This window comes from Artemia franciscana, chromosome 7 (assembly GCF_032884065.1).
Source record: "Artemia franciscana chromosome 7, ASM3288406v1, whole genome shotgun sequence".
Classification (NCBI taxonomy): domain Eukaryota; kingdom Metazoa; phylum Arthropoda; class Branchiopoda; order Anostraca; family Artemiidae; genus Artemia; species Artemia franciscana.
The window spans coordinates 27,326,781-27,352,849 of record NC_088869.1 but is presented as its reverse complement, the minus strand read 5'-3'; the positions used below and the strand labels follow the sequence as shown (position 1 = coordinate 27,352,849).

General features: G+C 33.9%; 1 protein-coding gene across 1 annotated transcript in view; it reads left to right on the top strand.

The window, feature by feature from the left end:
* LOC136029091 (speedy protein A-like) overlaps positions 1–14,448 on the top strand; it is a 37,180-nt gene extending 22,732 nt beyond the window's left edge. Inside the window, exons 5-8 of the mRNA XM_065707152.1 lie at positions 4,670–4,899; positions 7,826–7,947; positions 10,548–10,763; positions 14,319–14,448. Of these exons, the coding sequence (XP_065563224.1) occupies positions 4,670–4,899; positions 7,826–7,947; positions 10,548–10,762 (567 nt within the window). The 3' untranslated portion in view covers position 10,763; positions 14,319–14,448. The remainder of the gene's footprint in view (positions 1–4,669; positions 4,900–7,825; positions 7,948–10,547; positions 10,764–14,318) is intronic.
* The last annotated feature ends 11,621 nt before the right edge of the window (positions 14,449–26,069 follow it).

Sequence of the window (26,069 nt, the reverse complement as noted above, 5' to 3'; positions counted from 1 at the left end):
CCAGATGTTCTCGAAATTCGGCAAGATTATAAGAAAAACCTGGCAACTTGTAAACATAGTTCTTCATCCCAATTCCGAACGAAATGACTTGCCAAATAAACTAATTTCTAAGGGGGTAGTAATAACTAATAGTAAGGTAATAATGGTGATTTTTGCTCTTATTTTGCATCTACAGGGAAATCAATTTCTAAACATATTTTGGTTAGTGCTTCTTCTACCAGTGACTTTAAAAAGGTCCTTCTTGTCAATCGGTGGCTTTGGATCATGTTTCCGAGTTTGAAGTCCAGAGAATCGTCTCTGAGCTAATAGGATCTTCCTCTTCTGGACCTTTCCTGTCAAGGCTTTAAAGTTTATATTACCGTCTATTCTAACTCCTCTTACCATTCTTGTTAACTTTTCATTTTTGAAGGGAACTTTTCCTAGTGCCCTGAAATCTGCCAGATTAGTTGTTGTCCATAAGGGTGGTTCTAGTGATCCTTCTAATTGTTGACCAATTTCTCTGTTATCAGTCTTTAGAAAATTTTTGGACAATTTTTATACTCTAGAACTTTTGTCGTTTCTTGATAAAAAAAAACAACAATTTTTTCCCTGCAATCAGTTTGGTTTTTGCCCTAAACACTCAACAAAACATGCTTGCATGGCCTTGCTCAAGTTCATTCAAAAGGCACTTGATGAGGGTAGAATTCCAACTGTAATTTTGCTGATGTCTGAAAAGCGTTTGACAGCATATCACATACTATCCTACTCTCCCAATTGGAACACATAGGGATACGTTGAAACAGTTATCATTGGTTTGAAACTTAAGTTTCTGAAAGGTCTATCAGTATTGACCCTTAGCTTCAAGATCAATTCCGTGTTGATTTTGATGTATCTTAAGGGTCTGTCCTAGGACCTCTTATTTCTTAGATTCATCAGTGATCTTTTTATTGCTGTATCTGAACAAACTAAACAAACTTGCTGAATTGTTTGTTATCACAATTGTGATACAGCTAGTGAGGCAGCTCAAGATCCAGTGCTATTTGTATTTGCAGATGATATTACTCTTGGGTGTTCACAAATTAGTGATTCTTCCCTTATCAAGAAAGTGCATTCTGTTCTAGAAAGAACCTTTGCTTGGTTCGATTTTTTCCAGATCAAGTACTTCTTGTACTTTGGATCAAACTATTTCTACCACTCATGGTGATATCACTTGTTCCCCAGATAGACATGATCGATTCATGGGTATTTTATTGCACGAAAATCTTGCTTTCAAACATCACCGTGCTCTCGTGAAACTTGAGTACTCTAGAAACCTAGAAATTTTTCGGAAGCTTCGTCATTGTTTCACTGGTTCAATAAAAATCCTCTTTCACTCTCTCATTCAACCTTATATGTATTAAACAAAAAAAAAGTTTTTTTTAAATGAAAGTAAGGAGCGACATTAAAACTTAAAACGAACAAAAATTACTCCGCATATGAAAGGGGCTTTTCCTCCTCAACGCCCCGCTCTTTACGCTAAAGTTTGACTCTTTCTCTTAACTCTACATTTTAAAACAGTAAAAAACTTTAGCGTAAAGAGCGGGGCGTTGAGGAGGAAAAGCCCCTTTCATATACGGAGTAATTTTTGTTCGTTTTAAGTTTTAATGTCGCTCCTTACTTTCATTTAAAAAAACTTGTTTTTTTTGTTTAGTTTCTGGACGTTTTTTAATTAATGTATTTTTTTTTATTTTGGCTCTCCACGCATAAATAATTTAAAACGATATTTGCATATTAATTTTTTTGGGACTAAATGACTTTTTCATAGTTTTAATCGGACGATTCTGAAAAAAAAGGAGCGAGAGAGGAGGCCTAGTTGCCCTCCAATTTTTTGATTACTTAAAAAGGCAACTATAACTTTTAATTTTTTACGAACGTTTTCATAAGTAAAAAAATACGTAACTTACGAATTAACTTACGTAGCGAACTTCTATATTCGTATGTTTTTATTGTGTATATGAGGGGGCTCACCCCTCGTCGATACCTCGCTCTTTACACTAAAGCATAAATTTTGTCCCAATTCCTTAAGAATGATCCTGAATCTCAAAGGCCGTAGAATAAATAGTTGAAATTACTAAAAATACTTTAGCGTAAAGAGCGAGGTATTACGAGGAGGTAAACCCCTCATATGCGTAATAATTTCTGCTCGTTTTAAGTTTTAATGCTGCTCTTCACTTTCAATAGGAAAAAACTTTTCATATTTATTTTTTCATTTTTTTTAAATAATGCTAGAAAATCTTGCGCCCCCTCCATTGAAAGTCTCTTCCCAATAAAACGTTCCTCCATTGAAAGATCCTCCCACGTAACCCCCCTTCAACTCTCCCCCCAAACCAAAAAAATCCCCCTGAGGACGTCTGTACACTTCCCAGTAACCATTACTATATGTAAACACAGGTCAAAGTTTGTAACTTGCAGCCCCTCCCACGGCGACTTGGGGGGAGTAAGTCGTCCCCAAAGACATAATTATTAGGTTATTCGATTATGGTGAATAAAATGGCTATCTCAGAATTTTGATCCGGTGACTTTGGGGAAAAATGAGCGTGGGAGGGGGCCTAGGTGCCCTCCAATTTTTTTGGTCACTTAAAATGGACACTAGAACTTTTAATTTCCGTTAGAATGAGCCCTTTTGCGACATTCTAGGACCACTGAGTCGATACGATCACCCCTGGGGAAAAAAAACAAAAAAAAACAAATAAACACGCATCCGTGGTTTGTCTTCTGGCAAAAAATGCTAAATTCCACATTTTTGTAGATAGGGGCTTGAAACTTCTACAGTTAGGTTCTCTGATACGCTGAATCTGATGATGTGATTTTTGTTAAGATCGTATGACTTTTAGGGGGTATTTCCTCCTATTTTCTAAAATGAGGCAAATCTTCTCAGGCTCGTAACTTTTGACGGGTAAGACTAATCTTGATGAAATTTATATATTTAAAATCAGCATTAAAATGCGATTCTTTTGATGTAACTATTGGCATACGAAATTCAATTTTTTAAGAGTTTTGGTTTCTATTGAGCCGGGTCGCTCCTTACTACAGTTCGTTACCACGAACTGTTTGACTACTGTCCAACAGTATGGCTATCGAAATTCTCTTCTTTTACCTTCCCCGTTTTCAAAATATATAACAGAGCAATTAAATTAGTGTCTGAAGTGACAGACCAGCTCAGCATTAATTTATTGGATGGTCAGTCAATGTACATCTTTCTTTCCTCTTGTTTCATTTTTAAGTATTTTCATGGACTCCTCCCTAACTTCTTCAAACAATTATATCTTTTACATTCTGAACTATGAAATGAATCTTGTGTTTCTTTTTCTCTCAGAAATGAAATGGATATTTTCATTCGTAAAAACAAACCATAAGATCAGATTTCAATCTAGTTTTATGTTGTGCCTCCATATGATATTCCCTACCAGTTAAAATTCGGCTATATCATTCTTATGGATAATTTAAAAAAGAGCTAACCAGCTATTTCTTGTTCTTAGACAGTTAGTTCTCTCCTCCTTATTTTTTCCCCTCCCCTCTATCTCTCCTTTTAAATTTGTTTAATTCATTTATTTTGATTGGCATGGTAGTTTTTGTTGTTTAATTATTTTTCTTTTTTCTTTTTTCTTCTTGTTCTTCTGTTTTATTTTAGTGCTATTATTTAATGTTAAGTTTAGTCTCCTACTGTCATAGACCAAAGAGCCTCTGTGTGGGGTCTAAAGTTCTATAATTTTTTCTGTGTTTCTTTTGAGTAAATAATTGATTGATTGATTGATAACAATTATTCTAGCTAAGTCAGCAAAAAAGAGGACTCAAGGTTTTCATGATTAATTAAAGGAAAAAGCAACCGTCCTTAGACCGTTGTATTCCTTCTTGTCTAAAAAGAAAGAAAATTTGGCGTGTAAAAGCATGATTTTGCGTTAAATGTTTAAGCAAGGCATTAATTAGATGACTAAGTAACAAAGCGATGAAAAAAGGTAACATTTTACTCTGGTTGAGTCTTAACCTGAATGTCTTAACCTGAACAATATAATGTCATGATTTTTCAAACGGATGAACTTGTTCAAAATAATTCAAGGCCTACTTTTTGGAAAATTTCTGATATTTTTCTTTGCTTATGAAATTTAACTGTTGTAGCTGCATGCCAAGTGGCAAAACGTAATCTGATTTTCTCTTGCAGCAACTTTTAAAAAAAAGTTTGAGGAGTAGGCCTATTTCACAAAAACTGTAGTTTTTATAACAAACTCAAATTAGGCATAAATTTAAAATAAGTAGACAAAGTCAAATTAGGAATAAAATGCTTAATTTCACACTTGTTCTAGTTCTTGAAATTGAAAAACCAAAAATAATTCTGATTGGTTTTTCCATTTTATTTAAGTTCATTTACAAAGTCTTAAATTCTACTATTTTACGTTGAATAACAAACCTGAATTATAATTTAAACCGTTTTATTTGACTTTTGTTTAATACGCTGCCGAATATGCTTAAGCACAAGATGTATGAGTTTTTTGAGCCCGAATCAGTTAAGTTGCCTTCTATATGTTTTAAGTTTTATGGTCAAGACGCGGATTACGTTCGTAAGGATCTTCCATAACATTCTCTAGCTTCAAATATGTATGGAAAAGAACCTAGATGTTATTTTCCCACTGGTAAATTCATTTGAAATTATTAGGTTATTAAGATTTCTTGTATGGAACGAATTTGGAAGAGAGAACGGAAAGTTCACCATGCTGGGGCAGTTCGTCCAGTTAATCTAGATGAAGTATTTGAGCCTGTTGGACCCTATGGAAAGCTCAAACCTTGCAGTGAGTGCCGTAGTCTATTCACTAGGCCCAAGACGACGAGAGCAGCAGCTTTTCGTAATATTTTTTCTGCTGAGAATTCAAGTTCAACTCTGACCGAGTGAGTAACCTATCTCTTGCCTATCATTATATCTTTTTACGTAAACTGCTTATTTCTGCTAATTGCCGGCTATAATTTTACATCACTTTTGTATTGAATGTTTTTGAAAACAAGAAGTCAACTATAAATGAAACTATAAACATTATATTAAGGTTCAAAACATATATCAAAATTAAAACAAAATATAAATCACGAAAGTAGTCCAGGATCATACCGAATAATTTGTCTATATGTTTTTCTTTTGTTAAGGTTATTTTAAGCCTTATGAAACGCGAGTGTGGAATACCGTTTTACCGTATTTACTAACCGAAACTTTTTTTGTTGTTGGCAAAATACATCGTTAATTGTTCAATAAAACTTACATAAATGCCCGTAAACGCATTTGCGGTCAGAATTTATAGCGGCCAGATGTTTGTATTAAGATTATTCTGAACCTTATTAATTGATTGTGTGAAATACAATTTTACTCCCTTGAGCAATTCAAACTTTATTCATTCATTTGCTTTTTTTCTGCTGATAATATTCATCATTGGTTGTGTAATAACGGTTCTATGACGGCACAGAAATAAGATTTATTGTCAGAATTTATAGAGTCAGTTTGTTTTATAGTGTATGAGAGAATTTCTAATGTCTTGGATCAAGAATGTAGTATTTGATATCCAAATTTACAAACAGGAACCTATGTTGGGGGAGGTTTCAGATCTGTTCCTAACTCCCCCTGCAGAATCCAGATTTTTATTACAGTTCGTTTTATTTCTGATAGTTTCCGTGTAACTTCCCCATTTTATGTGTCTTTTTGAGCTTATATATGTGTTTCCCTGAGAATATCGTATTTAAATCCAAATTTATGAGCACCTATTTTGGGGGAGGGTTCAGATCTGTCCCTACCTCTCCCTGCAATGTCCATATTTTTATTACGTTTCGTTAAATTCCTGATATTTTTCGTGTAATTCCCTCATTTTGTGTGACTTTTTGAGCTTTTAGATCCCACCCCCTAAGAATGTAGTATTTGACATCCAAATTTATCAACAGGCACCAATGCTGGGGGAGCTTTCGGATCTGTCCCTACCTCTCCCTGCAATGTCCTGATTTGTATTACGGTTCTATAATTCCCCCATTTTATGGATCTTTTCAAGCTTTTAGGCCCTCCCCCTAAGAATTTAGTATATATAATCTAAATTTATCAACAGGCACCTATATTGGGGGAGGTTTCAGATCTGTCCCTACCTCTCCTGCAATGGCATGTTTTTTCTTGTTTTTTTATTACGGTTAGTATAATTGCTGATATTTTCCGAGCAATTCCCCTATTATATGCGTCTTTTTGAGCTTGTATACCCCCCCCCCTAAGAATGTTGGACTTGGCATCCAAACTTATCAACAGGCACCTATGTTGGGCGAGGTTTTAAATCTCTACCTACCTCCCCCTGCAATGTCCTGATTTTTATTACGGTTCGTATAATTTCTGATATTTTCCGTGTAACTCCCCCATTTTATGTGTCTTTTTGAGCTTGTAGACCGCCCTCCCCTAAGAATGTAGTAATTGACATCCAAATTTATGAACAGCCACCTATGTTGAGGGAGGTTTCAGATCTGTTCCTACCTTCCCCTTTAATTCCCCGATTTTTATTACGGTTTGTAAAATTCTGGTATTTTCCGTGTAATTGCCTCTTTTTATATGTCTTTTTGAGCTTGTAAACCCCCCACCCCCTAAGAATGTAGTTTTTGTCATCCAAATTTATCAACCGGCACTTATGTTGGGGAAGGTTTTAGATCTGTCCTTCCTTCAAGTGCAATGGGATTTACAAGCTGGTCAAGTGGTTTTAGTTTCTTTTTTTTTGTCTTTTTTGAAGTGTAATTCCGTATCGATCGAAATGCAGGACAATTGAATATTTTTTTTTATTTTTCTTTTCTTTTTTAATTTTCCTATCCTTTTTCGTATTGCTTGCGTACTGGTGTTGTAAGCCCAAACAAGCTTTGCTTCGGGCCATTTGCTTCTTTCGTTTTGTTTATTTATATTAATGAACCCATCTTTCTCTCTCTAAAAAGGTCCTCATTTTCAATTATGGTTCGTATAATTTCTGGTATTTTCCGTATAATTCACCCATTTTATCTGTCTTTTTGAGCTTGTAGACCCCTCTCCCTAAGAAAAATCCTGCCTATATGCCTGTTTTCAATGTCAAATGTTTCAAATTATACTGAAACAGTCATTTTAATAAATGGTATGTGTAATTTTTGAAGATGACAACAGAAAGTAGCTGCCAATATCATGAGGCAAAATGGCATTATTGGTCAGCTGGCTTGCCTTTCCATCTGATATTTTTGAAGATGACAACAGAAAGTAGCTGCCAATATCATGAGGCAAAATGGCATTATTGGCCAGCTGGCTTGCCTTTCCATCTGATATTTTTGAAGATGACAACAGAAAGTAGCTGCCAATATCATGAGGCAAAATGGCATTATTGGCCAGCTGGCTTGCCTTTCCATCTGATATTTTTGAAGATGACAACAGAAAGTAGCTGCCAATATCATGAGGCAAAATGGCATTATTGGCCAGCTGGCTTGCCTTTCCATCTGATATTTGTGATTAGCAGAAAGATGCCAGATTGATGTTCTCGCCAGCTCTTTGCCTAGCATTTCTCTCTTCGCTTGGGTCAGATCTGGCCTTCTTTGAATTACATATATGATGGGGTTTCGTTGCCACAGAGTAGCGTGAACTCAGTTACTTCTATTGTAAATAGTGTCTCATCGTTACTGCACTGTAAAAATCACTGGAAGGATAGATGCGTAAATAAAAAAAACCTCATTTGTCTTTTTCTTCGTATAATTTACCTGTAATTTTTTAAATTTAGCAACATCCCCCCCCCTCCTAAAATTACCCTCCGCCCTGAAAAAAATCCAATGTATCTATGTTTTTTTTCTTTTACAGGGACAGAGACTATTCAGTTGATATAGAATATGGGTTTTTGACAAATGACGAGATGATTCACACGTCTTTTCAAGAGAAAACGCTGCTCATGGAGTTTCCCAATCCTCGATTTGCAACGAGAGGTTACCTTATTTATTTATTTATTTAAGTAGAATAGAACATCTTTTTTTGGTAATAAATAATAAAGGACTTTTTAAGGCAGTGCAGATGCCGTTCATATTACAAAAGTAATGTCATACTCATTTTTGAGGATTTGACTTTAGGTGATCTTCAGGAATACAAAATATTAGGAAAATTTAGCATTCTAGCTCAAATGGCGTGAAGAAGGTATAAAACCATGATAATCTTAAAGACCTCTGGTGAATCCACTTCCCACTGCCTAATAAAAATGGCCGTGGAGAGATGGCATAAAGTGACGTGTGAATCATGACGAGATGATTCACACGTCTTTTCAAGAGAAAACGCTGCTCATGGAGTTTCCCAATCCTCGATTTGCAACGAGAGGTTACCTTATTTATTTATTTATTTATGTAGAATAGAACATCTTTATTTGTTATAAATAATAAATGACTTTTTAAGGCAGTGCACATGCCGTTCATATTACAAAAGTAATATCATACTCATTTTTGAGGATTTGACTTTAGGTGATCTTCAGGAATACAAAATATTAGGAAAATTTAGCATTCAAGCTAAAATGGCGTGAAGAAGGTATAAAACCATGATAATCTTAAAGACCTCTGGTGAATCCACTTCCCACTGCCTAATAAAAATGGCCGTGGAGAGATGGCATAAAGTTCATGCTCTAATGATGCATTATTTGAAATAGGGATCAAAGGTGTTATAAAGGCAGGTACGTTTGAAATCTATGAATTGAAAAAATATGAAAAAAGAAAAGAAGTCACAAATAGTAAAAAGAAGTCACAAAAAGTTACAAATTGTATGAAATTTTTTTTTACCGAAATCACGCGCATATGCCTGTGTCAGTCCTCAAAGAGATTTTGAATTTGTTGGGAATATGAAAACAACATTCTGAACTAAACTATCCGAATAAAATATGTAAATTGAAAAGTTTAAGTAAAATCAAAGAGTTTAAAAGGAAGGAAGTGGGAGCATAGGAGCTTAAGGTCCCCGCCCGCATACGTTACTGAGACAAACCTTGATAATAGAAATACTCGAAACATATTTAATTAAATAAAACAGAATCAAAGGCTTTGTAATTCCTGCTAAAGATAATAAAAAGGGAAGGGCAAAGCATATAAATTAATCTGTGTGGGAATACGTGGTGTTGAACTGGAATGGTCCACTGGAGTGGACTGAACTGGAATGGGGTCTGGAGATTTTGCAGCTTTTTGGACCCCTGAATTCCTGGTTATTGGAACCTCGTTGAAGTACCAGGAAACCCCTTCACCACATTAATAGAAATAATTTGTATATTCTATCAGTTATGGATGATACTGAAAGACCTTTTTGTATTTTGACGGATTTTCCAATTTTTATGCAGCATAACACCCAAATTGTATATAACTTTAGGTTTTTACTGGATTAGTATCTACAACTACTGGTTTGTTCATGAAACCCATGTTGAATCGGTTGTGAAATTCAGCATAAAATAAGTTAGACGAGTTGTAGGGGACTTAAGAGGAATGTATAGCCTTCACCAAATTCCTTTGATGACTTATATATACTACTACTACTAATAACTCACTGTAGCACCAATCCGCCTGAGGCCAACACAGCTTCGCACGCACCTCCTCCAACCTAATCTATTTAAAGTCTCCCTCTTTACACCCTCCCAGGAAGTTCCCATTTCCTTTAAATCTTTATTTATGACATCCTCCCAACCCAGACAAGGACGACTTGCTTTCCGTGTAGCCCAGACGGTTGGCCAAAAAGGACAATCTTCGGTAATCTGTCATCCTTCATCCGTAGAACGTGGCCTGGCCATCTCAACGTTTCTTTCATTATAGCCCCAGAAAAAAAATATTTTTTATTCTTTTCCAGGGAAGTTTTCTAGTGTCTCAGTATATGAAGGACTCAGATCTCTAAGTGCATGTTTAAGGTCTTTGAGCATTAATGAAAAAATGTGCTCTATTAGCGATTTGAGAAGCTTGGTCTTAGAAATTTGTTTCTTTTTTTTTTAACAAATTGCATGGGTAGAAATAACAAAAAACTGCTTTCTTTTAACACGATTGTTTTTCATGGAACAGCACACTGTAAGTGGTAATTTAGATCAATTATGACTTTGTTGAATCGATTGTTTAAAGCTTTATTTTCTAAATTTGAAGCCATTTTCGAAGAATAAATGTTTCATTTAGAAAATTTCCTGAGAATTTCCTGAAAATTTAGGAGGAAATATATACAAAAAGCAACTAAAATGGTGTAGAAATGACACTCAACCCCTCTCACATTAAGTCAATGCATTTAATGATCTCGTATTAAAAGACATTGCACAATGCTAACTGTATATACTACTATTCAAGGTCGGACAATAAGCTTTCTATCTTAATGCTCTATTAAATTGTTTCTGCTTGTGGGGGTTAAACACAGAAAAACTTCAACTTCATTCTTGCTGTGATTTTTCGGTTTTCCTGGTAGATTGGAGTCTTTCAGTCAGATTTTAAGGGACCCCCCCCCCCCTCTCATGCTCCTCTCTCTGTGGAGGTATAGACCTTACAATACTATTAATTATTTGCGTTGTTGCAATTGACTTTCACGATTTCAGCCAAAGTGAATCGACCAATCAAATCTTTGATGAAAGAGAATCAAACCCAGAACGTGACAGCTGTTCGTACGTATTTAGGCAAAAGACCAACGCCCTTTAATGATTCTACTTTGGAAATGAACATCATGGACATCAATTCACCCAGAAGATGTGCCAAGAGATTTTCAATCGAAGATTGGTTAGAAGATGTCTCTGTTCGTGTCTTCGATCCGTAAGGTAAGATTTTCTTTGATTTCTCTTTTTCCGTTCATTAGTCTGGAAGCGCAAATTCTACTATTTATCGATATTTTTTACAGAAAATTGGCCGTTTGATTACCGATAGTAGCATATAAAGACAATTTTAATCAAAATACATTTGAAAGAGGCAAAGATAAATAATTCTGCAATTTGAAAAAATTTCTTTTCAGTAGTAAAGATAAAATTCTGAGGAGATACTTAAGTATCGTTAAGTTTAAGTCTGTTGTAATGAGAGCCTTCAATTATTTCCAGAAATTTCAGAGTGACCTCCATAATTACATCATTAATGCTTTTGAGTTCCCTTATTCGACTAATCCGCTTAATATTAAGTCCCCAGATGCAATCCATAAAAGATAACAACAAATACTTATCTGACAACTTGTCACCTGAAACGCTGTAGGCAACTAGACGAATAACAACATTAATCATGTGTACTTTACTGTAAACCTATCTTATTTACAAACCCCTGAAGGTTTGCCATATTTCACAATTACTGTCCATTTTTATTTTCTGCATATAATTATCGCATATTTTTTCATTTTTGAAAGGATTGAATTTTTTTGTTTAAATATGACATTACTTATCCTCAGTAATCTTGCAATTTCCAGTGATAGCAGGTATAACTTATACCACAACTAATCAAAACCCATACAAGTAGTAATCCTACTAACCTCTGACGTAATTTACATCTTGAGAAACGCTAAGGATAAGTAATCGGACTTGTTGAATATGCAATCCTATAATGTTTTGCCACTACATGTAGCGCTATTATAAGGATATCTACTAGTTAGTGACCCCTAAAAACTTTTGACTATAACTAAAAATGGATAAAACAGCTTATGAATAGACCCAAATAAAACTTGCCGTTCAGTAACTAGTAAAGCTGACCTTGGGCATGGGAAAAGAAAAAGAGAAAACTAGAAAAGGAAGTAATTGGAAAGAGAAAAAAATTCTGTCTTTTGGGTACAAATTTAAAGTGTTTGAATGTTTTTCGGGGAATTACTGTCTGTTTTCAGCTGAAAAGTTGATTCAATGATTGCACTATTCTCAATGCTGTAATATTGTATCACTTCAACTTGTTATATTCTTTTTTTTATTGTATTTTTGTGTTTTGTTTTAAAATTATCGTTTAGTTTTAATAAAATGAGATGGGGTTGTAGGCCATGAACTCTCCTTTACGCGATATAATTTGCATAGAGACTATGAAGTTTCTCTTTCCTCCATCCTAGCTATGGAGTACCAAAATATGCATAAAAACTACTACTTTTTGCAAGGTTTGGCGCTTTTCTGGAGAAAAGCTCTCAATCTTTGCCATCCCCTTCACAGATTTTCATGGGATTACTTTCCATGCGCAATGGATACGTGAACCCTCAGCCTCCGGGATTGTGACATACAGAGGACATACACCGGTGATGTGAGGTTGCATTAATACTATTGGCCGTTTAAAAATTTTCAAATATTGTGACAAAGAGATTTAAATGCCGCTGTCAAACAGTTCGTGGTAACGAACTGTAGTAAGGAGCGACCGGCTCAATAGTAAACGAAACTCTAAAAAACGGAATTTCGATGCTAAAAGATATATCAAAAGAATCAGATTTTTATGCTGATTTTAAATATATAAGTTTCATCAAATTTAATCTTTGTCATCAGAAATTACGAGCCTGAGAAAATTTGCCTTATTTTAGAAAATAGGGGGTAACACCCCCTAAAAGTCATAGGATCTTAACGAAAATCGCACCATCGGCTTCAGCGTATCAGAGAACCCTATAGAAAAAATCTACACAAATGTGGAATTTCGTATTTTTTGCCAGAAGACAAATCACGGGTGCGTGTTTATTTGTTTTTTGTTTTTTTTCCCCCAGGGGTCATCGTATCGACCAAGTGGTCCTAAAGTGTTGCAAGAGGGCTCATTCTAACGGAAATGAAAAGTTCTAGTGCCCTTTTTAAGTGACCAAAAAAATTGGAGGGCACCTAGGCCCCCTCCCACGCTCATTTTTTTTACCAAAGTCAACGGATCAAAATTTTGAGATAGCCATTTTGTTCCGCATAGTCTAAAACCATAATAACTATGTCTTTGGGGATGACTTACCCCCCACAGTCCCTGGGAGAGGGGCTGCAAGTTACAAACTTTGGCCAATGTTTACATACAGTAATGGTTACTGGGAAGTGTACCGACGTTATCAGGGGGATTTTTTTTGGTTTGGGTGTGGGGTTCAGGGGAGGGGGCTATATGGGAGGATCTTTTATTGGAGGAATATTTCATGGGGGAAGAGAAATTCAATCAAAAGGGCGCAGTATTTTCTAGCATTACTATAAAAAAACAAACAATGAAAATATAAACATGAAAAAGTTTTTTCAATTGAAAGTAACGAGAAGCATCAAAACTTAAAACGAACAGAGATTATTACGCATATGAGGGGTTCTAAAAATACTTTAGCATAAAGAGCGAGGTATTTAGGAGGAGATAAATACTTCACTCTTTGTGCTAAAAATTTTTTAAGTAATTTCAACTATTTATTCTACGGCCTTTCTGATTCAGGGGTCATTCTTAAAGAATTGGGACAAAACAAGATTTAGTGTGAAGAGCGAGGTATTAACGAGGGGACCAAGCCCCTAATATATATAATCAAAAATATAAGAATATAAAAGTTTGTTACGTAAGTTAATTCTTAAGTTGCGTATTTTTTTACTAATAAAAACGTTCGTTAAAAATTAAAAGATCTAGTTGCCTTTTTAAGTAACCGAAAAATTGGAGGACAACTAGGCCTCCTTCCCCACCCCTTATTTCTCAAAATCGTCTGATCAAAACTAAGAGAAAGCCATTTAGCCAAAAAAAGAATTAATATGCAAATTTCATTTTAATAATTTATGTACGGAGAGCCAAAATAAGACATGCATTAATTCAAAAACTTTCAGAAATTAAATAAAAAAAAACAAGTTTTTTGAAATGAAAGTAAGGAGCGACATTAAAACTTAAAACGAACAGAAATTACTCCTTATATGAAAGGGGTTTTTCCGCCTCGACGCCCCGCTCCTTGCGCTGAAGTTTGATTCTTTCTCGACTTTTTAAAACTTTAAAAACTTTAGCGCAAGGAGCGGGGCGTCGAGGAGGAAAAGCCCCTTTCATATAAGGAGTAATTTCTGTTCGTTTTAAGTTTTAATGTCGCTCCTTACTTTCATTTCAAAAAACTTGTTTTTCTTATTTAATCTCTGGAAGAGACAGCGGCAGGTTCCCCCAACCAGGAAAGGAAGGTGATTCTCAAAAACTATATCAAAAGAGGACAAGGAGGTATACTGCCATTTAAATCTAACAACAAAAATTCTGGTAATACCTTCCCTTGGATAAATTTCCTGGTGGTGCTTTTGGTGAAGGGAAGTGGGGGGGGGGTATTTACTAATGTTTACCTACTAGAAAATTTTGAAAATGGAGGAATTTATCTGGAAAATTGAAATATGTTAAGTCTAGCTCTTGATCTTTCTCGATTGTGGTTATAAAAAAGCAAAAAATATTTATTTCTTTAATTCTTTTTCTAGGTGAAGCATCGTTTCCGTTTTTGTTGTCTCGAAATTGTTTATTCGTTCATTTTCATGATCTTTTTATTCGTTTTTGCGAAGGAGTTTTATAGGATTTGCTAATTAGAATAAAGAATCCAGTTTATTTAAAGCAGTGTTTTAATTATTTACTATTACTGGCATAGGAGTTTTCTTCATTCTAGCCTTATGGCAAGTTCAGGCCATAATCCTTAAAGGATTTTGCCAAAATAATTTAAGGATTTTGTATATATATATATATATATATATATATATATATATATATATATATATATATATATATATATATATATATATATATATGTATATATATATATATATATATATATATATATATATATATATATATATATATATATATATATATATATATATATATATATATATATATATATATATATATATATATATATATATATATATATATATATATACTCAAGTTTCCTGCTAAGCTTGAAAATTATATTGAAAAAATCTTTGGTTTTCTTAAATAAGATTTAAATTTAGCAGTCAACTACAGCTACTTTAGGTATGTTTTATTTGCTTGAGAACACCCATGAGGGGAAGGGGTTAACTCTGTTATTCAGAAGACTCCCATCGCAAAAGAAGTGTCAAAAGCACTACAGCAAGATTAAGTATTTTGCTACTTGTAAGAGCCTGTTTTCTTTGCGATGAAATCAAAGAAATTTTTTGTCCAATGAAAGTAAACAGCCGTGTTGAAATATGAAACTAACTGAATTTTTCCAGTACATGAGGCGGACTGCCGCTCTCGTAAATCTCAACTCTTTACGTTCATATTTATCGAACGATCTACTGAGAATAAATTTAATATCTGTTAAGGAAAATGTATATAGAATAAAATTACGATCCAAAATTAATGCTAATATAATTATGCTAATAATTATAATGCTGATGTATTTCAACATCTATATAAAATAAAATTAACATCTAAAATTAATGCTAAGGTTGAAATCTTAGCATTAACCCCAAAAAATCCTCTCGTATATAGGACAATTCGTACAAAATAAACTAAAATTCTAAAAGAATTGATCTTGACAAGAATATATGCTTTTTTAAACATCTGTTTTTTATACTGATCCGGAAACACAAAATTAACTTTTAATTTAGATATAAAAGGTTATAAGTATAAGAAGCTTTGCCTAATGTTACAATTTGGACAGAAATAACCCCGAAAAGAGGTGTTGTCTTCCTTAAAACCAAACCGTTAGATTCAATACGTCCAAGAAGCCTTGAGCTTTCATGAGTAGGATACTGCCTGGCGTCTTAGGAAATCCTTACTAACCTACCCTTAAAGAAAGTACATATACATGTCACTAGAAAGTAAAGCTATCTTCAAAAGTTATGTTGAATTTATATATTATTATCCTTTAATATACTTTGGATTTTATTTTGATCTTGTCTGTTTTTCGACTGAATCTTAGGTTTTTTTTCAGTTCTTTGTGGTAGCCCAAATACTCGGTTACTTGTGCCTGACTTTTTTCCCGCTAATCTTCATATCAAATCCTTGGTTGTGGAATACCGCGAGAAGATTCATTCTAATATAAATTTTAAGTTTCTGGTGTTCTTTTTAACCAGCAAAAATTGTGATTTACGCTTGTTTGTGCTGCAAAAGAACAACTTTGGTCCTCATAAGCCAAAAGGCATAAAATGACAATTCTGGGGTAGTCAATTACTTAGATCTGTAACAAATCTAATTATGAACCTTCCTGTCGCAAAAGATATGCTGCTGCACGGTAGCCTTTTTCTCCCAGAGAATATATGCTGTCCGAAGAATTGTTATAATCCAATGAAAAGTCATTAAAATGTGTGGTATAGTGTTCAAAAGTTATTAGTAGATGGTCACTGGATCTTTTTATGTGGGGGCAGGGGTTTCAGGCCTCATAATCTGTAGCATAATTTTTACTTTCCATAATAAGCCTTTTGGGTACCCATCATTTGTGAGATATGAGCCTTATGTTTTTTTTTTTTTTTTTTTTTTTTTTACTTTTGCATTTCAATGTTAGCCACACCTTTTTCAAGAACATTTTAATAAATAGGCATAGGGGATGGGCCCTAGAAGCTTTCTTTAGTCCTTCACTCATAAAGAATGAAGGCCCTTGTGGTGTTTTGATCTCAATCGGAATAATCCATATTCCGATTCTTGATTTCACCGAAATGTCCTTTTTTCTACTAAATTGAAATAATAAATGTATGGGCTTGAGTCCTAAAGTTCGGACTCTAGTCTTGAATTTTTTTGATCTTTTAGGTTGAAAATATTTGTGCAGTTTTGATGTATATAAGGTTGAGGATCTCCACCCTTTTCTTCTAAAATTTATTTTTAAATCGTTTGTTTTACTATCAGCTATTTGCACGTTTTTGGGCTTTGACTCTTGGAGCTAAGGTTTTCGTGCAACTTTTGGAGTAATATATTTTGGAACAATGTCACATGAGGCTGGAAGAGAGAGGACTTAGGGTTTAGAATATGTGACAGATTGCCTTTTGATTGATTTTGGCTCTCAGGAAAAGCATTAGAACTTTGTATTTGGGATCAAATGAGCCTTTCGACCATTTCGAGTTTCTCCGACCATCCTTTCTATATGACGAGGTAAAAAACATACCACAGACACATTCTCTTTACCAAGATAAGACTACGACCTTGATCATGAAATTAAATATTTTTTTTTAACTGAAAGCAAGGAGCGACATTAAAACTTAAAACAAACAGAAATTATTCCGTATGTAAAAGGGGCTGTCCCCTCCTCAATACCCCTCTCTTTACGCTTAAGCTTTTTGTTTTAAAAAGTAGAGTTGTGTGAAAGAGTCAAACTTCAGTGTAAAGAGCAGGCGTTGAAGAGACGACAGCCCCTTCCATATACGGAAAAATTCTGTTCGTTTTAAGCTTTAATGTCGCTTCTTACTTTCAGTTAAGAAAACTTGTTTGTTTTTTTAAATTAATTTCTGAACGTTCTCGAACTAATACAGGTATTGATTCTGGCTCACCGTACATGAATAATTAAAACGAAATTTGCATATTAATTTTCCTTTTTTGGCTAAATGACTTTCTCAAAGTTTTTATCGAATGATTTGAGAAAGAAAGGGAGGGGGCCTAGTTGCCCTCCAATTTTTGTTTACTTAAAAAGGCCACTAGAACTTTTAATTTTATTTATGAACGTTTTTATTAGTAATAAATATTTGTAACTTACAAATGAACTTACGTAACGAACTTCTATGTTCGTATTTTTTTTATTACGTCATGAGGGGGTTCGCCCCCTAGTCAATACCTCGCTCTTTACACTAAAGTTCGAATTTTGTTCCAATTCTTCAAGAATGACCCCTGAATTACAAAGGCCATTTAATTAAAATGAATAGTTCTTTTGAAATTACTAGAAGATACTTTGGCGTAAAAAGCAAGCTATTGAGGAGGGAACGAAGCCTGTCATATACGTAATAATTTGTTTTTAGTTTCAAGTTTTACTGTTGCTCCTTACTTTTAATTGAAAAAACTTGTTTTTTATTTAATTTTTCATTTGTTTTCTCAAAACTATAAGGTTAAACTGTAACTATTTTGCATTTTCAAGTATTACAATCCACTATAAATTAATAGAATCAGACAAAGCCATGCATCTGACTTGAAAAAAGAATACGAAGAATCACGGATTTTTACTAATTGAATTGAAAAAAATGAGTCTTTCAGGTATAGAAAGAACTTAAAAATTCGTTTGAAAAAATTTGCGTATGCTAAATGAATAAGTTTTGAAGCTTAGGAAGTAAATATCGGAATTATACAAGTAACGAAAGCAGATTACTGGATGATGACGGTAATCTTGATTTACAATTGAAACAATTAACTAATCTAGGTAATCCAAAATTAGAGAATGATGCTATAAATTAAGATCAATGCAAGTTATCTTAAATCAGTGCAAAGAAGATTTAATTAATTAAACTAATGAAATTCTCTTAGAACAAATCAAAGTAAATTAATACCTAAGCAAAGATTCACTCACTGCGTAAACGGTTATTTGTGAAAAAGATTATAAAAGTAACAGATCTAGAAATTAATTTTGGAAACCGAGAAATCAGAAACTTTGCAAACCCTAAAACTGGTGCAGGTGCAGTTAACTTTTCAAAATTAATGACGCTTGCTTATGAAGAGACTGCAATCGACCTCCGGTTGGATAAATTAAGTGAAAGTTGTGATAATCAAAAATCTGTTGTGTAAATACTTTGGAAAAAGATGTATGAGAAATTTCGAAAGAAAATTCAAGAAAGGTTAAAACAAAATCAAGCCTATGAAGTATTTTAAAAAGTTTAATAGAAAAATCCTTACCTTGGAATTGTATCTATTAAAATAATTCTCTAATAAATGGAAGAATACACAATTCATTTATCAGAATTTCAAAAACAAAAATTGAAATGTGTTTCGACGAAAAACGAAAATGTAAAGTACGAGTATCGCATACAAAAGTGAATGAATGAGAACCTCTTACACTATTATTTCGTAAGAGAAAGGTGACTAAGATTTAAAAAAACATAATTGAAATTAAAAGATCTGAGATTAATTTATCCTACAAAGAACTACTTGAGAAGTATCCAACACTACCGTTCTTATCTCCTCTCGATAAATTTGAAATTAAAGAAAAGCTGACTTTATTGAACACAAAATTCTTGTCTCCTCTTCAAAAAGTAAAAATAAACGAATTTTTTAGGAAAATAAATTACCGAATTCAAATAGAAAATAATCTTGTTGGTAAAGAACCTGTTAAACTATTGTTTATGAAAACAAATTTAACAAAATGAACAAGGAAAAATAAAGAATAAATAAAAATAAATCAAGACAATTCTCACGTGCTTTAATTTTAAATTTCTTGCGGATAAAAATTGACCGATGCGAAAATCCTGTATGAACAACAAGGCAACGAAAATTGCCAATTGCCGCGATTGACGAAAATTGTCTATCGCAGCAACTTCTTGTGTGTGAACCTAAGGTAAGGTACATATGCTGGAAAGAAAACTGTTGATGCTGATTCTTCAAACGCTAAATGTGAAGGTTGGACATTACCAGGGGCTTTACCGAAAGATCTACATTTAAAGTTATCCGTTAAATAAACGAATGTTTTAGGAAAATAAATGTTGTTAGGCTTTACCGAAAGATCTACATTTAAAGTAATCCAGTAAACAAAAAAAAATCTTGGATCTGGATTGGAAATGGTTGCTGAAGCTTCTAAAAAACATGGTAGACCCAAGAAAATACAAGTAGAAGTGGTTAAAGTACCTAAACAGCGTTGAAGCCCAGAAAAATTGTTGAAGCTGAGATTTCACAATTCAAAGAATGCTCGCTTCAAGAAAACGGGGAACGTCAGAAGGAATCGAAAGTCACATGATACCGCTGACAAATATTGATATATTGAATGAATTAAGTCATATGCCTTATTTCAGAGGTATTTATTTCTCGAGATAGCCTACTAAGCAAAATAAAGGCAAAAGAATGTGGTGTAATCAAATATGACCGCATGGGATCGCCTGAGATGCATTGAACTTGTTATTTCAATGATCCCAAGTTCTCATTTATAGAATTTTATGAATCTTTTTGAATCCAGCCCGGAAATGAAATTGCCAGCTACTTAGTGACTTCAAATAAACAAATTGTCTGTTATTCTACTCAAGTCCAAAATTTTAACGATGTGAAATGTGGCCGTTTGTGTGTTGATTATATAAAAGAAAATATTTAAGGTAATGAATCCACAGAATTTATTTAAAGTTTATTTTCAAATATAAACGGATGAACAATTAAAAAAGAGATTATTTGTTTATCGTAGAAGTTTTAAATATTATCGATATCCAAATTTATATTTAGTCCTTCTGGATTTTCTATTTCGCTATGTTACCCCTTACTTTTGTATGTCTTGGGATAGTTTTGATTGAAAGGCTGATGAAAGTTTAGCAATAATTTTTTGAAGTTTAGAAAGAACTTGAAACTTTTGATGAAATTTTAGAAAGGCTGAGAATAAAACTGCTTGCCCATTCCATTTAGAAGTGCTTGGTACATTAATCGGGTGAATTGACTAATAAAGAAATAATTAAACAGGAAAATGGATTACAGAAAACATTACAGTTTTTTCCTCGTGAAAAATATTTGTAACAGCTAAAATTAAATAACTATAATTATTAAATAGATTCTGTAAAGTTCAAGACATAAATACAACCCTTTTTACTTTCCATCCACTTATAACAGTATAAAACTGGTTAAAAATTAGAACGCTATTATTAATGGTTTAGCAAATAACATGGAATTTAAAGAATTAGCTAAAAACATGCCTCCTTTGAAGATTTCTGAAAATATTGAAGTTGGGGTTGTGTTTTTTAATATGTTTTAGAATAATCTTATTATTCTTACTAAATAAAACTTTTGTAACCCTATTTGATTTTTAATCATAATTTTGAATTTCAATTTGCCGATTCTAAATTCTTGGTTCAACCTGTTTAAGACCATAGGTAGGCGTGCCTAGTTTACTTCTCGTTCCAGGCAATCTAACGGTCCTATGTCAATTTTAAATTCTTGGTCAACCTGCCTGAGACTTTAGGCGGGCGTACCCTGCTAGAAGATAAGAAACAAGTATTGGTCCATTTTTCCCAGAAATATTTCACCGAGTCAAATATTTTTGGGATGAAAGCCAAGGTCAAAGATAATAAAAATCATTTTCGATTCAGAAGAAATGTATCTAATAAAGTCATCGCCTGAAACTTTAAGAGAAATTAAAATGGAAAATATATGTAATCGAACCCTTAAAAAGAAGACTTGGATCTAGGAATTGAATAGGAAATTAAAGCAATTGAAATGTGTAAAAACTAAATATGAAAATTAACTTGTTGTTACTCTTAATTTTAAAGATAATGCAGTTGATATCTTTGCATCGAAACGGTTTGATTCTACAGCAACTAATTTTCAAAAGAAATTGAAAAAAATTGATATAGGGGAGAGGGGGGCGAAACCACACGGGGGCGAAACCGTCCGTTGGACCTCTCGCTCAAAGTCTTTTAACTAATACATTCGGAAAATCGCTGCTAGATGCCATTCATGTAGCGCACATTAGGCGGAAGTTTTGAATATTTGATGCCAAAGACAACTGAGATAAGAGGTAAAGAAGTTTTTATATACTCTCTGGAAATTTTGACATCTAAAGTCCTCGTCAAATATTTTCCAAGCTATTTTAGCTACAGGTTCGTAAGTTAGAAGGATCATAAGAGGTATGTTTCCGGTATTTTCCTCATAATTTCCATCAAGAAATGTCGGGTGGTTTCAAAAAAAAGGTAAATTTTCAAAATGGCGTCAATAAGGGGTGACTCCGGACAGTTTTTTGGGGGCAACTCCGGACACATTTCGAGGTGTCCGGTTTCACCCCTTGCTGATGGAAGTATCTCCGAGTCTGGAATTGGAAGTAGCTAGGGCTAGGAAATTGCCAAATATTTCAATTTTATTATAGACTAGGAATAGGAACTTATTAAATTCAACTTTCAAAAGACAAAAACAATATTATGCCCCAACAGACAGCAGAGCTCGTAAGGCTGGGACAGTATAAATGCATAGAAAAACCACAACATCTCGTCATAAAAAACATACAACATACGAGTTAACAGAGGAGATCATCCCAGCGTGAGAATCCCACAACAAACTATATATTAAAATCTATTATTCATCAATCCAGACACCCAGGCAAAGAACTATTTTTGAAGTATGTTTTCTCAACAAGTCTTAAATGAGAATTCATCTTTCCGATCAGCCGCGGAAGAATTTTCTTTGAAGAAGTCCACCCTTGTGGATGCCGTGAAACGCTACAAGAGTAGAATGCAAGATCTTGAGAAGGGTAGCCCAAGTGCAAACAATGATAATGACAGTGTTCGGGAGAGTTCCAAGTTCGTTTTTACTCCCAAATAAGAGAGAGATCTTGCTATATACCTCGAAAACTGCTCAATATTGAAACACGGACTAAATCCAAATGCAACGAGAAAGTTAGCCTAACAATGGGCAACAACTCTGAAGCTCAAATTCCCACCAAGTTGGGAGCTGAATGAAGGAGCAGGATTTGACTGGTTTAAAGTATTTATGAAGCGTAATACCACTTTGTCCATTAGAAAACCGGAAAATACAAGCCAGGCTTGTGCTGCCGGCTTTAATGCCACTGTAATTGGTGCCTTCTTTCGTAATCTTCAGAGACTGTATAGCAAGTTACAATTTCGTCCTGGTAGGATTTGGAATTGCGACGAAACAGGAGTACCCACAGTTTTTCAGGCTCCGAAGGTGATTGCTAAAAAGGGGGCAAAACAGGTGGCACAGACCGTGTCGGCAGAAAGAGGGGAAAATACCACAATGCTGTGCTTTGTGTCTGCAACTGGTCAGACTATTCCATCAGTGTTTGTTTTTCCAAGAGTCAAGGCTGCTGAGAGAACGTATCAAGATGGACCACCAGGATGCATTGGCTTAGCCCATCGCAGTGGATGGATGAGCTCGGAAAATTTCGTTTGTTCATTGTAGCACTTCCAGAATGAACTTAAACCTAGCAAAGAGAATCCTGTTTTGCTCTTGTTCGACAATCATGAAAGACATATTTCAATTGAAGTAGTTTCCTTGTGCAAAGATAATGGCATTCATCTTCTGACCTTTCCTCTCCATTACTCTCATCGCATTCAGCCCCTTGATGTTTTGGTTTATGCACCATTCAAACATGCCATCAGGGAGACATTGGAAGTGTCAGTGAACTTCAGACTGACGAAGAATTTTCTCCTGGAAATTTGTGCTTGTGAGGTTTAGGGCGAAAAAAACTCTGATAAACATCAAATTTTTGAACATCAAAACATCAAAAACATCAAATTTCAAACATCAAAGATTGCAACACTATGTTTGTGAGATTGAAGAAGTGAGTGGCAGATTGGCTAAAATAAACTACCTCCGCAAATCAATTTAAAAGTTCATCTTCCCAGAATGGCCCGATTGTGCTGAAACTGATTTTGATGATATAATTATGAAGTTGCCTACTCTTTTTGCTGCAAGGGGGACAGGGCGATCAGGCAGTCAAAGGCCTTGTATTTGGGTGTGACTTGTCTCGCTATGCCATAAAATAATAATGTGAAATACCCTTAGAGTTCTTTTGATATTCCAGTTAATTCTGCTACTTTTATATTATCTGAACGCACTGTTTGAATCGTTAACTAATAGATGTCCGAAAATGCCCCTCATGTGTCCGAAGTCACCCCACGGTAGGGGCGACTTCGGACACTTTAAGACGTCATATGTTTTTGGGTCTCGCGGAGAAACGACTTGATGGAAGTCATTGAAAAAAAATCCTAAAAAAGATGAATATTTGAGCTTTCTGTTCATATAAAAACAAAGTTTGTATCTTTAGAAGAACATCTTATAGGGGTCAAAAACTCAAAAACGTACGGTTTCGCCCCCCTCTCCCCTAGATATGAATTTAAAGGTTGTTGAAAAAAAAGAGAAAAATTATAATAATTATCTAAATATTGATATCGAACAATCCACTAAATATTAAACCACGTTAAAATATTACATTTTATCAGTAGTATATATGAAGTACTTAAAATAAGTAAAATATGTATCAAACCCTTATTTCACAAGACCTGTTTTGATCTTAAAGCTCCTGATTCGAGAAAATGTAAAAATGTTGGTAATTTTTACTTAAAATGGTGTGAATTCAATTGAAAATGGGGTAAATTGGATTGACTAATGACGTGTTCTAGAACCCTTGTTTTCTATATTTCTAGTTATATTACCTATTTATGAATAAGGTAAACATAACACCCGATGACTTATGTTATGCTTTTTCCGAGTATAACAATCGCTTTACTCGGAATTCAATTTTAAGCTCATTATAAACCGTCGCTAATACCTTAATCTAATAATTTTTTTTTCTATGTTCTATCCTCGTGGTAGCTTTTGTCCAGAATTTTGATGATGTACCAAAATTGCAAAAGTAAGGCATTCCCTTAAGGTCCATCGTAGCTTGTGCGAAAGCCCCCGCCTCCAATATTGGAATATGGCTATGTACACCCTTTAAAATATTGCTTTATTCTCAAAGCTCGTACATATGTATTCGGTATATTTAGTCGAAAAACTGAAAAGCGTAAGTATCTCAGAAAATACAATTATAAGCATTTATAACATTATCTCTGTATATACAAATATTGATGTAGCAGTAGCTAGGCAATTATTAGAAAATAAAATAAATGAAAATTATTATTTAATAGAAGTTTTAACTACAGGAATAGATTGCGAGATCTTAATGACCTTGTTTAAACTCTGTAACAAGTATTCCATACATTTCAAAATCCGGAATTCTTTTTACCTTTATTTTACTTTCTTTTTATTTGCTATAAAGGGCTTGCCGATGAAAACACCCCTCTCCGGGTTACTGCCTAATATTTATGTAGAACATATTGAAAATTGGGCGTTAAGTTCATATTTCTTGAAACACATCTTTTGGGGACGTTACATGGATAACGTAATTGCACTTCGGAATTATGGGGGAAATGAACTTAGGGTTTTTTTAGATTACGTTAATGCGTATGATAGAAGCTTATAATTTACCTTAGAAATTGAAAATAAAATTTCATTCTTAGATATGTTCATTATTCGCAGCATAGATAAACTAAATTTTACTATTTACAGAAAACTAACACAAAACACTAGATATTTGCATTTTAAATCAAACCACCCCACACAAGTTAAAAGAGCTGTCGTAATCTCTCGTCGATCGTGCCCTAAACATTTGTTCCGTTTCCCTCATCACAGCAGAACTCAGGTATATACTTTTTCAAATGGGTATCCTGTCTTATTTTTTAACAATACAATTAACCATAGACTGAAAAGACACTCCCGTAAAATCAATGGTAGTTTACCATGTGAGAATCCTGATAAGCTCTCAAACATAATTTGCCGCCCATGCACCTGAAAAATAGCTAAGAAGCTTAAGAAAGTTTGCTCACCAAATAATCTGTATGTAGTATTTACCGATAATTTCAAAATCATAAATTTCCTAAATTCTGGAAAAGATAAAACCCCAGTTACACGCCAAAGAAGGGTCTATCAAATACCATGCGACTGTGGCTAATACTATGTAGGTAGAACTCATCAGAATTTATAGAGACGCCTCCAATAGCATAAAGATGACACGGTATCACCAAAGCTCTAAGTTCTAATATTGCTAATGTTTTTTTTTTATATTCTACTTTAAGAAGCCATGTTTCTGAAAATCCTAGCCACAAAATACTTTTTGAAGAATCTATCCTTATTAGCAATGACCTAGGTATTAAGCAGGCAGTTCGAGAAGCAATTGAAATGATAATTAAGAATAATAATAATATTTCCTTAAATACGGACTTGGGGGAATATTCAGTAAATACCCTATACACAAATTTAATTAAAAATAATCATATAAAATATATATAAAAAACAGTAGACATTAGCACAAAACCAATTACAAAAAGATCTTTGGGGTTAGCAACCAAAAAGGCAAGATTTACAATAAAAACGTGTTTTTAATTATTCTTCTTGCATTTCAATAAACAGCCTTGTTTCACCTCATTTTATTTATCAATCCTGGTTGAACTTCGCTTAAATAAGGATACTAGGACTGTTTTAAAAATTTTTCATTTTAGTTTTATTAGTTGTATGTTGTTGTAAGTCTTTCTTCTTTCATTAGTTTATGGTTTGCTGAGGAC